General features: G+C 44.1%; 1 protein-coding gene across 1 annotated transcript; it reads right to left on the bottom strand.

Annotated features, from left to right (window-relative positions):
- Positions 1 to 10,055: 10,055 nt before the first annotated feature.
- LOC123350262 (DELTA-actitoxin-Aeq1c-like) lies at positions 10,056 to 12,960 on the bottom strand. The gene is made up of 2 exons (XM_044988753.1): positions 12,764 to 12,960; positions 10,056 to 10,696 (listed from the first exon to the last, which is right to left on the bottom strand). The coding sequence occupies exons 1-2, from the start codon at positions 12,862 to 12,864 to the stop codon at positions 10,261 to 10,263; spliced, it is 537 nt and encodes a 178-aa protein (XP_044844688.1). The 5' UTR covers positions 12,865 to 12,960; the 3' UTR covers positions 10,056 to 10,260.
- Positions 12,961 to 17,471: the final 4,511 nt, after the last annotated feature.

Raw genomic sequence — 17,471 nt, 5'->3', positions numbered from 1 at the left:
CGCGTCTTCTTTTTCCTCCGCCTTATCTGGGCTAGCCTTTGGGATGGAGGAGGGACGCTTGAAAAATTTGCAGCTGCATGAGGGAGAGAAATATTTAAAAAGATACATTTTACAGAATAATGGTTATACTCTTTCACAGTGAACAGCACTATTCACCTTACATAGCACATGTGATTTCCCTACAAGGTCGCATTTTTCATCTTAATACTGAGTGCCTGCAGCTCTGGAGTTACAGATCTCACAGACACAGGTCCGGGCATCAGAATTCTGCTTGCATGCGGCCATGGTAAGCCACTGTCTTTCGGCTTCTGTAGTGATTTACCCCTCCCCCCAATGCATGGCTAATACCACGCTAGCTCCCTGCTAATCAACACCCTTCCCACCCCCCCCCACCCACTGCGTGGCTGGTAGCTTGGGGAAGATCGCCGCTGACCAAACACAAAAAAGATCATCGGCATTTCACTCCTCCCCTCCCCCCGCTTGGCTACGTGCAGGAAAGGTTTTTTTTTAAGCTGCTGCAGTCCACGAACCCAGTAGGAAAATGGCCATCCCCCTTACTTAAATTCCTGATTTTTAACCAGGTTATCCTGAACGATATCACTTTGCTGAGGATAACACAGCGAGATAAAGAACGGATGCTTCTTGAATGCCAGCAATCACCGGGACCATACGCTGCTATGCTTTGCCATGCAATGATACCTGATTACTTGCTACATGCATGGCGTGGTAAAGTGTCCTACTATGGTGGGCGGAACAAGGCTGCCTTGCCCAGAAACCTTCTGCAAAGGCTTCTGGAGTACCTACAGGAGCGCTTCATCGAGATGTCCCTGGAGGATTTCCTCTCAATCCCCGGACATGTTAACAAACTTTTCTAAAAGTAACTATACTGTCTGCGAATGCACCCCAAGTCCTCAGGGCAAATCAATCATTAAAAAAACGCTTGCTTAAAAAACAATGTTTGCTATTTGCAAAGGTACACTCACCAGAGGTCCCTTCCATGGCGTCATTGTCTGGGATAGTTGCTTGGGAGGGCTGGGAGGAGGGTAACTCCGTCAGGGTGAGAAAAAGCTCCTGGCTGCTGGGGCTCACGGAGTGCTGTGTGCTTTCTGCTAGGTCGTCCTCCTCTTCTTCATCTTCATCTTCCCCGTCTGCATAATCCTCAGACATGGCAGAGATGACAACCCCCACCTCGGAATCCACGGTCAGGGGTTGGGTAGTTGTGGCGCAGCCCCCTAAAATTGCATGCAGCTCAGCATAGAAGCGGCATGTTTTTCGACCTGCCCCAGACCTTCCGTTTGCTTCTTTGGTTTTCTGGTAGGCTTGTCTGAGCTCCTTAACTTTCACTCTGAACTGCACTGAGTCCCTGCTGTGGCCTTTATCCGTCATAGCCTTAGAAATTCTTTCAAATACTTTTTCATTTCGTCTTTTGGAACGCAGTTCTGTTAGCACTGAATCCTCTCCCCATATAGCGATCAGATCCAGTACCTCCCATGCAGTCCATGCTGGGGCTCTTTTTCGATTCTCAGGAGACTGCATTGTTACCTGTGCAGATGAGCTGTGCGTGGTCACCTGTGCTGATGAGCTCTCCACGCTGGGGAAGCAGGAAATGAATTTCAAAAGTTCGCGGGGCTTTTCCTGTCTACCTGGCCAGTGCATCCGAGTTCAGAATGCTGTCCAGAGCGGTCAGTGGTGCACTGTGGGATAGCTCCCGGAGGCCAATTCCGTCAATTTGCGGCCACACTAAGCCTATTTCGATATGTTAATCCCGATATTAGCGCTACTCCTCTCGTCAGGGAGGAGTACAGAAACCGATTTAAAGAGCCATTAAAATCGATATAAGGTGCCTCCTAGTGTGGACGGGTGTGGCGTTAAATCGGTTTTACGCTCCTAAAACTGGTTTATACGCCTAGTGTAGACCAGGCCTTAAAGAAAAAACAGTTTTTGAGGAAGCTCTTTGAAAAAGGAGAAATGTTCACTGTCGACGTGTGTTTTTGCGACCAAAAGAAAAAAACATGAAATGAGAATATTCATTTCCTTTCGGAAAAATTCGTTCTTGCTTGGAGGTAAGGGAGTGTTTGTTTTTCTGTTTGGTTTTTGGTTTCTTCTGCCCTTCTGCTTTCTGACTTCTTCCCATGGGAAAGTGTGAAAATACTTTTTTTTTTTAATTTTACTTTCTCTCACTTCTTTACATTTTTCTTCCTTTTTTTTCCGCTTCACTGGAAAAGGCAGGAAAATTTAAAAAAAAAAGTGAGAGAAAGAGGAAGGACCCTCTCTCCCAAAAAAGAAATTAAGCAAATTTAAAATGAAAGAAACCTTTATTTTCATTTTACTGTTATTTTCCTCACCTCCTGAGCACTGCTGTACACATAGAAAGAAGGGAGGAGTTTAGGTTTAGCAACAAAGTTAACATTTTGTTCCTTAGAAATTATATTACAAGATTGACGTTTGGATTTTGCAAAGTTAAAATAATTAGTTTTACTGAACTTGTTTACAGTAAAGCTTTTTTAACTTAAGTTTAGCATTTTGGTAATTCCTTTGGTGCTCTTTTTTTTTAAGTTTCTTCCTTGTTAAGATTAATTTGATTTTGTAAGATTTTAAAAGTGAGTTTTGTAGCAGGTTTTTTTTTCTTCCTGCACCTGTTTTTTATGTACTGTGTTTTTACCACTGTGACTTGCTAGTACAGCAGACTATTTACACTTAAAGGGTAGTGTCCATCACCATCCTCCCTCTTTTGCACATTTGGTTTTGCAAAAGAATTGACATGGGGGTTTTTTTTAGACCAAAGGAATGGGTAGAGAAAAAGAAACATTTAGATACAGTTTGTTATGAATAAGACACATTTATACTTGAAATATAGCTAGCCAAATTAACAGTCATTTTAGTCTTTGAAATGACAATCAAATTATTTAACATAGTATAATGTTACATAAAAAAAAGTCCCTTTTTCATATCAGGTGGTGATTTTCACACAGACAATTCAACTACAGGAAATGAGTGTGAAACACACTCAGAGTAGATTTAACATAATTGTTAGTTTAAAGAAGCATGTACGTTTAAACAACAGAACAAGGTTAGCCATTACGTCATAAATTTTCACAGAGCTTTAACAGCGCACAGTACAATTCCACATTTTAAAAAATACACTACGAGATAATTACAACCCTAAGGCCAGTTCCTTTTAGAATACAGCAGAATAGTTTTAGTAGCTGGTAATTGCTAAATTAGTCTTAATACACAAAAATCCAAAATTAAAGTGGTCTCTGAGTGAAAATAAATGACTGAATTTAGACACAGATACATAATAATGAGGTGTTAGATTGAAAGAGAAAAAGCAAAACATTTTAATACTCTACATACAGCAGCACGATATTTCAGTTGTTTTCATAAGAGGTTACCTGTCCACATTTTGCATAATTTGTGGTAGGTTCCTGCTTTAGCACAGCTGTTTGTTTCATAACTGTCTCAACCTCTCTTTGACCTTGTAACATCCTGCTGGGTTTTCTGAGTATGATGTAGCTGAAATTTGTACTGATCTTATCTCTTGTGTTTTATAAACTGCAATAGAGGAAGCTTTTTCTGTTTTTAGAACCATCAAGCAGCTGCTTGAACACTTTTGGTTTTTTCCTGTTTAATTTTGCCCTCTGCCTCTGAGTTATACAGAGAACAAGCAGAACCCAGAAGCATTTCTCAGACTTTGTGTCCCATGCAAATAAAATGCTCCTGTGGTCAGTTATATACTTACTACAAATGTAGTAAGTATATAACTTATACTTAACTCCATCATCCCATTCCCCAACTCCATCATCCCAACTTATAACTTAACTCCATCATCCCATTCTCACTGGCCAAGTTTATTTCTATTTATTTATAATCAGGTGTTCCGGTACTTCCCATTTCTTAGCATTCCACTATCAGTACAGTTTTGAATCTCATCTATTTCTTATGTATATATATTTATTTCCACCAAAAGTGCCTGCTGACAGATGTGCTGGGTGTGTTGCAAGATCCACGTATGTCTGTAAGCAACTAGAATAAACCTCTGCTTTGCCACTGCTTTACTTGTGTTTTGTGATTTCACGTTATCAGCCCAACCTGCTCTGCCTTTGTATTGTTTTCCCCCTTTTTGCAATGTTTTTATAATGTCATGGTACATAGTAGGTACCAGTAACATAAGGAAAAGTCGGAGAGAGGTCCTGGAGGCCAAATTTAGGCTGCTAGGTGAGAGATTAAAGTCTAGGATCTCCGTGGCTGCATTCTCTGAAATGCTTCCAGTTCCACACGCAGGGCCAGTTAGACAGGCAGATCTGCAGGGTATCAAAGCATGGATGAGACAATGGAATAGGGAGGAGGGATTGAGGTTTATTAGGAACTAGGGAACCTTTTGAAAAAAGGAGGAGCCTGTACAGGAAGGATGGGCTCCACCTAAACCAAAGTGGAACAAGACTCTCGGTATGTAACATTAAAAAGGTCGTAGAGGAGCTTTTACACTAAGGGCTGGGGGAAAGCAGACAGGCGCAGAGAAGCACATGGTTTGGACAGAGACGTCCTTTAGGGGAGGATTTATTAACGGGGACTTTCTATATCCCAGTAAAGAAGAGAGGATAGAAGTTGACAAAGTACCGGCAGGAACTGAAGAAAAAGAAGTCAGATGAAGAAAAGTCCCATCCAATTACATCACAGGAAGGCAGACAACTAAATATTGACAAATGTTATAAGTGCTTGGTTACAAATGCTAGAAGTTTAAATACTAGGATGGGTGAACCTGAGTGCCTGGTATGAAATGAGGATACTGGTACAATAAGCATCACAAAAATTTGGTGGAATGATGATAGTGAATGGGACATGGTAATATCAGCATACAAAATACATAGGGATGACAGAGTAGGTCACCCTGGTGGGGGAATAGCACTATACAGGAAAGTAAACATAGAGTCAAATACAGTAAAAATCCAAATGAATCATACAGTACCATAGAATCTCTAGGGGGAGAAATTCCATGCTTGATAAGAGAATAGTGACTGGAATCTACTACCAACCACCTGACCAGGATGGTTACAGTGACTGTGAAAGGCTCAGGGAGATTGGAGAGGCTACAAAAAACAGAAAACCCAATAATAATGGGGGATTTCAACAATCCCCCTATTGACTGCGGGGGAGGAGGAATAGCTCAGTGGTTTAAGCATTGGCCTGCTAAACCCAGGGTTGCGAGTTCACACAGAAGAGAGGTAAATACCAGGGTCCCACAAGGATCTGTACTTAGACCATTGCTATTCAACATATTCATGAATTGCCCTAGACCAGCAGTTCTCAAACTGTGGGTCAGGACCAGACATGCCAACCCCTTGGAAAACAAAACACAGAAATTGGGCTTGTGAGTTGCTTGGCTAGTTTTTGGCTTGTTGCTTTTTTTTTTTATCCGCTCCTGGCAAGCAGGGCCAAGGGGAGGCAAGCAGGGACCGGGGAGGAGGGAGTCAGGGGTGCACAGTGGGCTGACCACAGCCCCAAACTGCACGCCGGGGGGATCCTTTCACCTAGTGTTGGGATTCCTAGGGAGTGGCTTATTTTGGCCTTATTTTGAAAAGGGATTAGCTTGATTTTTGGCTTATTGTGAAAGTCAGGGTGCTTATTTACTGCGTGAAAGTTGGCAACTGTGGCCAGGACCCCAAAGTGGGTCATGTCCCTGTTTTAATGGGGTCGCCAGAGCTGGATTTACATTTGCTGGGACGTGGAGCCGATAGCTTCAGCCCTGAGTGGCGGGGCTCAGGTTATAGACCCCCACCCCCAGGGCTAAAGCCTTGGACTTGCCCCACCCCACATGGGGCAATGGACTCAGGCTTTGGGTCCCCCTCCACCCTGGTGGTGGGGGTTGGGCTTTGGCCCCCCACCAAGGGTGGCAGGGCTCAGTTGGGTTTGGGTTTTGGTCCCCACTCCTGGGGTCATGTAGTAACTTTTGTTGTCAAAAGGGGGTCACGGTGCAATGAAGTTAGAGAACCCCTGATGCAGACAAAGGGGTGAAAGTGAGATGGCAAAGTTTGCAGTTGATACTAAATTATTCAATATCGTTAAATCCAAAGCGGACTGCAAAGAGTTACAAAGGAATCTCACAAAACTGGGTGACTAGGCAACAAAATGGCAGACATAATTCAGTGTTGATAAGTGAAAAGTAATGCACGTTGGAAAGGATAATCCCACAAATACAAAAAAAAGATGGACCCTAAATTAGCTGTCACCACTCAAAAAAGAGATCTTGGAGTCCTCCTGGATAGTTCTCTGAAAGCATCCACTCAATGTGCAGCGGCTGTCGAAAAAGGTAACAGAATGTTGGGAATCATTAACAAAGGGAGAGATACTAAGACAGAAAATGTCACATTGTCTCTCTATAAATTCCTGGTACACCCTCACCTTGAATACTGTGTGCAGATGTGGTCGTCCCATCACAGAAAACATATGTTGGAAATGGAAAAGGTTCAAAAAAGGGGAACAAAATGATTAGGGGCATGGAACAGCTTCAGTGAAAGGAAAAGAGACAACTGAGGGTATACCCAGGATAAAAAGAAAAGAGACGACTAATGGGGAATTGTGACATACCCAGGATACACTCTGGACTGATGAACTGCTGTGTCCCCTCACCTCTCTAACCTACAGCGCCTTTTATGCTGCTATTGTGTGAGTGCTGCAGCCAGCCACTCACGAATTACACTGCAGAGGGACACAAGGAAACTCCCAGTCCCAGACTTTTCCCAGGTATGTGTTTCTTGTACTGCCGCGCATCCTCCTGGACAATACAAGCTCACAGAAAGTCTGGCATTTATTAATAGAAAATGATATGCACAAATCCTGGTATCCCAAATGGAGTTTCCCCAAATCCTTCCATGCAAACACACTGGTTTAGATAAAACAATAAAACAAGTTTATTAGCTGCGAAAGGATAGACTTTAAGTGAACACAAGTAATGAGACACAAGTTAGAATTGGTTACAAGAAAAATAAAAGTACAACGCAACTAATGCCTAACTTAATAAACTCAGATGAATTCAAAGCAAGCGCTCTCACCACATGTTCCAGGAGTCCTACTGACTGAACTTTCAGTCAAGATCCCTCCCCTGGTCCAATGCTGCTCCCTTTGTTCTGCAGGGATCCTGGGAGCCATGGGCAGAGAGAAAGGGAGGAATGATTTGGGGCAACTGCCCTTCCTTCTTATTGTCCTTTCTCTTCTCTGAAGCATCTCCAGCTGAGGTTCAGGAGAAAAAAAGACTGTGTGGATGGACACGCCGAGCTATTTCTTTTTAAGATGTAGAATTTTTTGGCTGCTCCCCAGACTTGGAATATTTCTTATTAACACCATGTAATGGAATCTTATAACTTTACATACAATGTTGCTACTCACATTTTATCAGGACAGTCATGGGTGGCAGATATCATAGGCTGGGGAAGGCTGTGCCTCCCTAAACAGCCTGGTGTGGCCCCACCCATGCTCCACTCCCAGGCTCCCTCCTGCCTGCTGTTCCCTTCTGTGGCAGGCTGGGGGCTGCAGGGCACACAAGACTCCCGGGCTGAGGCCATGCCACACCATGCCGCCCATCCTCCCGGTGCTGGGACCACGGTGTCCACCCAGGGCTCCAGGGCTGGGAGTGCTCTGGTCGCATTGCCTGCCCTGCACTGGGGCTGGGGATGCTCCAGCTGGGCCACCCGACTGACACTGGGGGTGCATGGGAAGGCTGGGGGTGTGTGCTCTAGGCTCCAAAGAAGGAGGGGGGGGGCAGAAGGTTGGGGCCTCGGTCAGAGGGGGAGGGGCTGGGGGCTAGCCTCCCCCAACAGCATGTTCACCCATGAGGACAATATTAACCAGCGAGTTATGAGTTTTCAAATTTTGTACAAAGATTATTACAACAGTGTGAAAGGGGTGAATACAAGGTACAGACTGCCACTGGAGTCTATAAAACCATGAATGGTGCAGAGAAAGCAAATAGGGACGTGTTATTTATCAAATAGGGAAGAGTTTATCTTTTTCCTAACACAAGAACTAGGGGTCACCCAATGAAATTAATAGGCAGCAGGTTTAAAATAAACAAAAGGAAATACTTCTTCACACAACATATACACAACCGGTGAAATTCATTGCCAGGCGATGTTGTGAAGGCCAAAATTATAATGGGGTTTAAGAAAGAATTACATAAGTTCATGGAGGATAAATGGCTACTGTGGCATTACACCCCCTATTCTTAATAGCAATATTGTTATGATATGATTATGGTATAACTATAATGTATTTTATGCAAGATAGGTCATGTAAGATATAATTGAAAATATTATAATTAACTGAATATGATTATCCTATTTGTATGCATGTATCATTGAGGTATCTAAAGTTAGGAATATTGTCTATGCTTGTATTACAAATGTGTTTACACCTGGGGAATGGTCACTAGACAGAATGAAATCAATCTAGATAGCTGGCTGGAAAGGGCCATTAGCAAGAATAGGTCTTAGAAGAAGCTAATCTCCAACCGGGAGCTTTCCCGAGGATGCTACAAACAGCCTCTAACTCATGGCTGCTTTGACATGACCAGGTCACCTGGTACAGGACTCCATCCATACCAGTGTTTTTCCACTCACTGGCATGGGAGCAAAACTGGGAGACAAAGGGTTCCCACCATATGCAAAAGCTATTTAAGGCAGAGGAGTGGCATCATCGTGGTTCTTCACTGATTCCCTGCCCAAAGGAGATGCTTGGAAACACCTGAGAAATAAGGACTGAACTGAGGGAGAAGTGTTGGACCCAGGCTAGAGGCATTTCTGGCCTGTGAGAGAAATACCTGCGTTTTTAAGCTGCAAGCGTGTGCAGCTTGCCCTCAAGAATCTCTACAAACTGCCTAAATCAACAATTAGGGTGAGAATCTGCTACTTATATCCCATCTCTTTAGTTTATTAAGCTTAGACTGTGTTTTTGTGTATTTGCTAGGTAATTTGCTTTGATCTGTTTGCAATCCCTTATAATCACTTCAAATCTATCTTTTGTCGTTAATAATCTTGTTTTGTCTAAAACCAGCGTGTGGAAATCATAACCGGGAGCAGAAGGCTGTGTATATTCCTCTGCACATTGAAGGAGGGGATGAATTTCATGAGCTTACTCTGTATAGTTCCCTGTGCAGCGCAAGTCGGTATAATTTTGGGTTTACCCTCCAGAGGGGAGTGTTCACCTGAGTGCTGGGCAGTTCCTTAGCTTAAGCCTTCCCACGCAGAGCTGATCTCAGCGTCTGTGTGTTGCTGCAGCTGGGTGTGTCCCTACCTGTGTGTGTGCTGGAGGGGACTTGGGGGCCTGTCTCAGCAGGACAGTGTAAGGGAGCCCAGGCTGGTGGGTCAAGTGGGCTCAGTGGTACCCCAGTTCCAGGTTGCACCCTGTGGAGAACCCATCATACCTACTAGTCAAGATGGTCAGGGACACAACCCCATGCTCCGGGTATCCCTAAACTTCTGACTGCCAAAAGCTGGGACTGGACAACAGGGGATGGATCACTCGAAATTGCCCTGTTCTGTTCATTCCCTCTGAAGCATCTGGCACTGGGCTAGATGGACCATTGGGCAGATCCAGTTTGGCCATTCTTACGTCATGATCTTATCTACTTATCCCTTTCTTTTGGTTTCCATTACAATGTATAACTTTTATTTAAGTTTCTTAGCCAATTATATTTTACCTGGCAAGCACACATGCAATTAAAAACAACTTTATACAGCTCTGCCCAAAGGCCAGGCTCTTAAACATATTTCCACTTACAAGAAGTTTAGCTCTTATTTGCTAATAATTCTATGTTACCTTTTGTAGCATTACTTTTTGTAAAGCTTTCTGGCAGCTTTATCACCATGATAAATGCTTAAACTTCAGGTCTTCATATGCCAACACCTGTTATTTCTGAGGTTAAAAAATAAGTAAGAAACAAAAGTTTTTTATAAAATGATGACAAAACCCTGGAGGCCTGGGTACTGCCCAGCCTAGGTAGAAAGACATGCACTAGTCACTAAAAATAGCAGTGTGGACACTGTGGCATGGGGGTCAGGAGGTCAGGTGAGAGTGCACTTGGGTGACTAGCTCTTCCCTCCACCCACACCGCTCTGGCCATTTTTAGTGACTAACTCGAGCAGAGCTAGCACATCGCTGTCTACTCAAGCTGGGAGAAAGAGAGTCACTATTTCCCACCAGCAGCCCCCTTATCTGTCACACTGGGGCATGTCCCTGGGCTGCCTGGGTCGGCTGAGTGGGCGGCTAGAATGGGCAGCGATCTTTTTGCTCAATCTGCACTTGAATGATGGACTTATCTTTGCTGGACATGCTGGCCTTCACCTGGATCTCCTCGTTGATCACCTCCAGTTGGCCATCCGTGACCTCGAGCTTCACTTTCCGGTAGTACTCGCATATATAGGGAGGGCCGTCATAGTACATGTAGTGGTAGAGGTGCTCCATGCTGTGGAAGTGCTTCCTGCCAGTGAAGATCTGGATGGCAAACTCAGAGGTGTAGCGTAGGCGGTCGAAGGGGTTGGAGAACATGATGGCCAGGGTGAAGACGTCGGACTCGTAGCTCAGCACCCCGACGCTACCACAGGCCGTGTAGCTTGTTTTCACAAACACGCTGTTCCCTGCAGAGCCGGGGGGGATGCGGGACACAGGCTCTATCATGGCCCAGCCGCTGAAACAGTAAGTCCTGGAGGAAAACACCACGGGGTTCCTTTATTACACAACATCCCAAACAATAATTAATAACTGCGTCCCAGCAGCAGGGGAATCCTGACTCTAGGGGCTGGAGTGGGTCACAGCCCAGCCTCTCTTCTGCAGAGGAGACACACAGGTCGCTGGACAAGAGAGGACAGCCCCACCTCGGCCAGCCCCCAGAGCAGAGGGGTCTTTCCGGCATGACCAAGGCACAAGGTAGTGGAGATAAGATAAGCAGGCAGGGCTGGCCCCACTCTGTGACCTGACCTGGGCTCTGCCTCCCCCACTGCCGTGCTCCCCACTCACACAGCTGCAGCCTGCCGGGTGGGAGTGCCTGCTGCAAAGCCTGGGCTGAGGTGCCGGAGCCCAGCAGCTGCCTGCAGGCTCCAGGATTGGGCAAGGAGGAGCCCTCCAGCCTCCGAGATAGCAGCAGCCAGGCTGGAACTAAGGCAGGGGGAGGAGCCAGAGCTGCCTCTCTCAGGCTGCACATGACAGGGCTGGGCGAGGGGGGCTCTAGGTGGCAGGGTGTCACTTGGGGATCTCTGGGTTTTTATTGGGTGGCAGGAAGCTCTGGGCATCAGAGTGTTTACTTGGGGGGAAAGAAGGGGGAGTCTGGGTGACAGAGTTTATATTGCAGTTCTGGGTTTCCATAGGGTGTAGGGGACTCTGGGTGGAAGGATTTTTAGTGGGGGTCACTGGCTGTCATGGTTTTTGTAGGGGGTCTCATCTGGGCTGAGTGTGTAATGATCTGACCGTCAAGGGGAATTTAATATGGTTGAGGTGGTGGCCGGTTGGTGGAGTGACCTTCCTGTCAAAATTCCCCCTGGGGGTTTGATTTTGAATTTGTTTGTTATCACGCAGCTTTGTTGCTAATGTGAATGAACTCCAGCTGGGGCTTGTAGCTTTTTTTTAAATCAGATCTCTACTGGGTAGCTAACAAGAGTTTTCCTGTGTTATTTGATGTACAGACCAATGGGTTAATAAAAAACACCTTTGTTTCAATAAATATATTGGGCTACTTTGGGGCTAGTGTTTAAATGACTTTGGGCTATTAATGCAATAGAAATCTGGCAATGCTGAAAGCGTTACATGGTCCTGCACATTATGTTATTAACTAAAGGGTTCAGATCCATACACAGACACACACACATCATACAGCTGATGAGTGTGTGAGTACACGTGTATGTGTGTGTACATGTTTGTGTGACTATGTGTGGGCGTAAACCTGTGAGTGTACATGACTGACACATACATACATGTTTGTGGAGGTGGTATCAATGTGAAATAAATACACTGAACACATTACATCACAGGCCTGTCGCCATGTCACCTGCCCCCAGTCCATCTCCCTGGGACTTATTCAGACTTTCTGACCTCCGAAGAGGCTTCCAGCAGCTGTTTCCTCTCAAATCCCCTCCCGCCCCCACAAAAGTGTGATTTCCCTCTGAACTCCCCTAACCCTAGTCCTGGACACATAAAATGTCCTGGCTGGAAGGTCCATTAAAATCTTGTGCCTCTGCAGGGCTAGAAAAAGCAAATTCAGCCCAGAGGGCAGCAGGATTTGCAGTGACCCAAAGGAACATGTATCAGAGGGGTAGCCGTGTTAGTCTGGTTCTGTAAAAGCAGCAAAGAATCCTGTGGCACCTTATAGACTAACAGACGTTTTGCAGAATGAGCTTTCGTGGGTGAATACCCACTTCTTCGGATGCAAGAGAAGAAGTGGGTATTCACCCACGAAAGCTCATGCTGCAAAACGTCTGTTAGTCTATAAGGTGCCACAGGATTCTTTGTTGCTCTTCCAAAGGAACATATATCACTCATCCAATATGTAGGGGAGAGAGAGAGAGAGAGAGAGAGAGAGAGAGAGAGGAGGTATATGGGGATAGATAGATAGATAGATAGATAGATAGATAGATAGATAGATAGATAGGGTGTATGGGGACGGACAGACAGATATTCAGTAGCAGACACATACCCCACACCCTGGCACATCTGTATAGACACCAGCTGCAGGCTGACTTGGGAAACCACATGGATGGGGCTATGGGAACCTGCTTACCTGGGGTACTCTAGGGTCACATCTCTGGTGTTGTTGGTTATCTGGATGCCCACACACCGGCCTACATCCATTGGCGCAATCAGCTCTCCAACGATGCTCATCTTGCAGAAATGAGGGATTGTTCAGCAGCAGCTCCTGCAGAGCACCACCAGCGCCTCTCTGGGCAGAGCCGACTCGCTGCCCTCCCAGGCCCCAGCCAAGCATTCAGGACCAGCACCAGCTGCGTGTGCTTCCTGCTAGCTGAGGTGCAGCGCATGCTTCGTCTGTAGAGCAGGGTCTATAAACGACAGTGGCAGGATGTGAAGATCTCTAGTCATTGGGGTTTCTGCAAAAGGAAGTTCTGTCTAACCAAGGAGGAAGAGGGTCCTCATATTCGAGAAATAGAAATCATTTTCTGGCAATCCACTTCTCCTGCTCCTCACACTAACCATATAGTCCAGGATGGGAGCCCAGGCATCTCTGCAGGCGGCTCAATAGGCAGCTACAGGCACAAAGCAAATCTGGTCCTGGATGGACATAGGGAATGGGATGGTGAATATGTTCATGCTATTATCGAAATCAATGGGGCAGCTACACCTGGGTCCCGTGTGCAGAAAAGGAGAAGAATGATGCAGGAAACGGAAAAACCCACGTCCAAAGACAGCTTGGAAAGACAGGGGTAGTCTTTGCTGGAGCCGTAGGCGTAACTAGCAGTGTGAACCAGAGGCTGTGAACCAGAGTAGGCCTGGCCTTGGAAGAATAGCAACACACCAGGTATTGGCTAACCACGTAAGCATGTTCCTGACCGAGGAGTATGGTACAGGAACACGTAACTACATACATAAAATCAAGTAACTACATACATAAACCCCTCTTTCAGAGATGGTACAGGAATGCACCCACCCTTCATAAGATAAGGATGGGATGACAGGACAATGGATGGGAATGTTTGTTTAAACTCACTGGTACAAGGTGGAGGGTTGGTAATTAGCCACGTCTGGCATGGAACACGTAACTTGTTTGTATCACGGGTAGAAAAGGAGAAGTCATAGGTGGGGCATCTTTGGCCAGCCAAGGAGGCAGCGTACTGGTGCATTGACTGGGGCATGGGTCACTTTCAGCTTTAAACGACTGTAAAGGGTGGATTCCCTGTAACTTGAAGTCTTTAATTCATGATCTGAGGATTTCAGTAACTCAGCCAGAGGTTAGGGGTCTGGTACAGGAGTGGATGGGTGAGGTTCTGTGGGCTGCGATATGCAGGATGTCAGAGATGATCGTGATGGTCCCCTCTGGCCTTAAAGCCTATGAGGCTACAAAACCGAACTAGTACCATTGTCGTGGGCATACATGTGTTCGGGTACCTGTAACTGTGAAGCAAGGGCACTAGGACCGTGCTTTGTCGACAATAAACCTTTGCTACCAAACCTAGCCTGTGGTCTCTCTTATTGAGTCACATCGAGGTCTGCTGAATTAGCAGGCTGCTCTCTGCTCGTGCAGCTGACACCGGAGCTCCAGGAACAGCAGCACCAAGCAGCTGTAAGAGCTTATCTCATTGTCTTTTCTCACTGGAAATGCCCCGCTAGGGTAGAGTCAGACAGAGGAACACATTTTACTGGCCAAGTGTTCCAGAGATGTTTACAGATGTTGGGAATGCAACAAAAATTGTACATTCCATATGGACCTCAATCAGTAGGGATGCTAGAGAGAACAAATTGCACCATCAAACTAATGCCCAGAAACTGGTAGATGCTAGTGGATGCAACTGAAATACTCTGATTCCACTAATTTTAATGGCACTCAGGGCAACTCCTGCTGCCTCCAGAGATCATACACCCTTTGAGGTGATGACTGAGCAAACCATGTGAATTCCAAAGTATCTTTTGTGGCATACCAGTGGCACACAGATAGAGGGAGTCAAACTGGAAACCTATCTGCAAGCATTACAAAAACATTGGAATCAGGTTCTCTTGCAGGTAGCTGTTAAATTGGGAAAATCCAAACGGAAGGTAAAAGGTTATTTTGATAAAGGCCAAAGAGAGAATGCTTGGAAAATTGGAGATCATATGCTGTACCAGAACACAATTTATGTAACCAATGAACTTGGAAACACTACATTAGGAATAGATTCAGGGCCTCTGTATACAGAATCAGAAACAAAAAAAAAGGTAAATAAATTCTATCATGTTAATTGAATTAAAGCTGTACCAGAAAAGAAATATTTTTTCCACAGGCAGAAGAACCAGAGATGTTAACAACGAAAGAGGAAGTAAAGGATGAGAGAGATTGAGAAAAGAAAGAAAAAATGCATGACTTAACAACAGTGATACTGTATTACTGCCTTAACACTGCACTTCAAACCGAACAGACAGTTCCAGTACAAGAAACAAGAATAGTCAAGACAAATCAGGATTTTATGTTGGAACTGAACTCAGACTTGCCGACTGAGACTCAGGATGCAAAGATAACAGTGATCTGGGCGCAAGAACGAATAAAATCACATGAAGGATTGAAAGATGTATGCTTTTCAACTGAAATTTTCTTTGAATGGAATTATCAACCAGCACAAGGACAATTTATAACTAAGTCATGGGATAAAACACTGTTTTCAACATGGACTAATAGTACAACTTTGAAAATACATAGGGAGCAGAGTCATACATCAGGTCTGTATAGATTGGGATTACATCTAGTATTGAAGGATAAGTGAAAATTTGTATTGTGGAAAATTATTCCACTGAAAGTTTCCCCCACCCCACCCCCAAAAAAAATCTTAAAGGAAGATCAGTGCATTATTTTTTAAAAAAAAAGTTGGTCAAATATTTCTTCCAATCACTCATAACAAATTTTATCAAAAGGTTAAAAGGGTAATAGAATCATAGTTTAGGGTTGGAAGAGACCTCAGGAGGTATCTAGTCCACCCCCCTGCTCAAAGAAGGACCAACACCAACTAAATCATCTCAGCCAGGGCTTTGTCAAATCAGGCCCTAAAAACCTTTAAGGATGGAGATTCCACCACCTCCCTAGGTAAACCATTCCAGTGCTTCGCCACCCTCCTAGTGAAATAGTGTTTCCTAATATCCAACCTAACCTCCCCTACTGCAACTTGAGATCATTGCTCCTTATTCTGTCATTTGCTGCCACCACTGAGAACAGCTGAACTCCATCCTCTTTGAAACCCTCCTTCAGGTAGTTGAAGGCTGCTATCAAATTCCCTCTCACTCATCTCTTCTGCAGACTAGACAAGCCCAGTTGCCTCTGCCTCTCCTCATAAGTCATGTGCCTCAGACCTCTGATAATTTTTGTTGCCCTCTGCTGGACTCTCTCCAATTTGTTCACATCCTTTCTGTAGTAAGGGGACCAAAACTGGATGTTCTTAAACATAGCATAAAAGCAAATGAGCAAATGTATTTTGTAAACTGGAAAAAAAACCCTCCCTTAATTAAGGAATCCGGGTGGGAGGATATAAACCATATTACAAGGGAAGGTAAATCTTCACCAAAAAGTAATGGAATCCCATATGGATTATGGAAAAACAAAACCAAATGTCAAAGCTCAGTAGAAAAATGGAGCGTTGGTCATATGTAACCTAAATAATGGAAATAAAGGAGAATATGAAGCTTGTATTCAAATTAAATCATTGGATAGTAGAAAAGTTATTAATAAATATATTAAAGTAAAGGTACAAGGAATAGTAATAAAAAAGGATTAGGATTCACAGAACCCTGTGAAATGTCCAGTTCTACAAGAAGGCCCTGTTAGTGGTCTCACAGCTTCATCTATACCAGGGGTATTACTCAATTGAGTACAGTTTATTCATATCCCCGTTGTATTAAATTTATCTAATTGGTAAATGAGTGAATTTAGTATTGTAAGGATACTAAGGTTGCATCTTCCTTTTCATAGGTAAGATTACTGCTTATCAACAACAAGTACAGACTATTATCGATTTAGGTATTAAGATATAAACCAACCTTTATGTTTCCAGAAGAAAAGAAAGAATTATTCCCTTTTAAAGTTTTAAACACTATCACAGGTTTATTTAGTACAAAAGTGCTAATTTGAAATAAGGTTCATGTTAAAAGAATCAAAAAGCATATCAATTATGTGAGTCAGGAAAAAGTTAACAAAAGTAATTGATCCCATGTTAAAGGAAATTTATGGCTTAGCAAGTGAAAAATGATATACAGTGTGTAATATCCAATGGGAGCTGCGGGGGCAGTACCTGCAGGAAGGAACAGCGTGTGGATCTGCCTGGCTGCCCCAGAAGAAGATTAATCAATTGATAAAATTTAATAATGATCAGGAAAAAAGCATTAACTTGGAAAATAAATTATTTGTTCATTGTATGATGAATATGTAATAGATACTATTGATTATACCTGATAATTCTTGGAACTAAAGAAATTACCCAAATTAATCAGAGATCAACAAATTTTGAATTGGCATTGTCCACATTGTATTCAAAAACATGGAGGAGAGAAAGTCCAAACCAAATATAAAAAAATATAACATTTGGTTCAATTAGAAACTTGGGATCTCTGACACCACCTCCAAATCATGACACGTTTATTTAAGCAAAACCTGTGACATTTTACAATCCTTATATGTCTTATTCACATCATCATTACTTGTCCATACAAATAAGGAGGTGTTTGATCAATTAGCTGTCCATTCCGTAGACCACCCATCTATCAGTAATGTATGCAAATCCCTCTGTTGCTGGTGTACC

This window comes from Mauremys mutica, chromosome 15 (genome assembly GCF_020497125.1).
Source record: "Mauremys mutica isolate MM-2020 ecotype Southern chromosome 15, ASM2049712v1, whole genome shotgun sequence".
NCBI classification, from domain to species: domain Eukaryota; kingdom Metazoa; phylum Chordata; order Testudines; family Geoemydidae; genus Mauremys; species Mauremys mutica.
This window is presented reverse-complemented; position numbering and strand designations above follow the sequence as displayed.

Excerpts from the sequence above, each read along its gene's own strand:
- LOC123350262 (XM_044988753.1), bottom strand. The coding sequence starts at position 12,864 with ATGAGCATCGTTGGAGAGCTGATTGCGCCAATGGATGTAGGCCGGTGT. Across the intron at positions 10,697-12,763 it reads GTGACCCTAGAGTACCCCAG|GACTTACTGTTTCAGCGGCT; the intron begins GTAAGCAGGTTC and ends GTTTTCCTCCAG.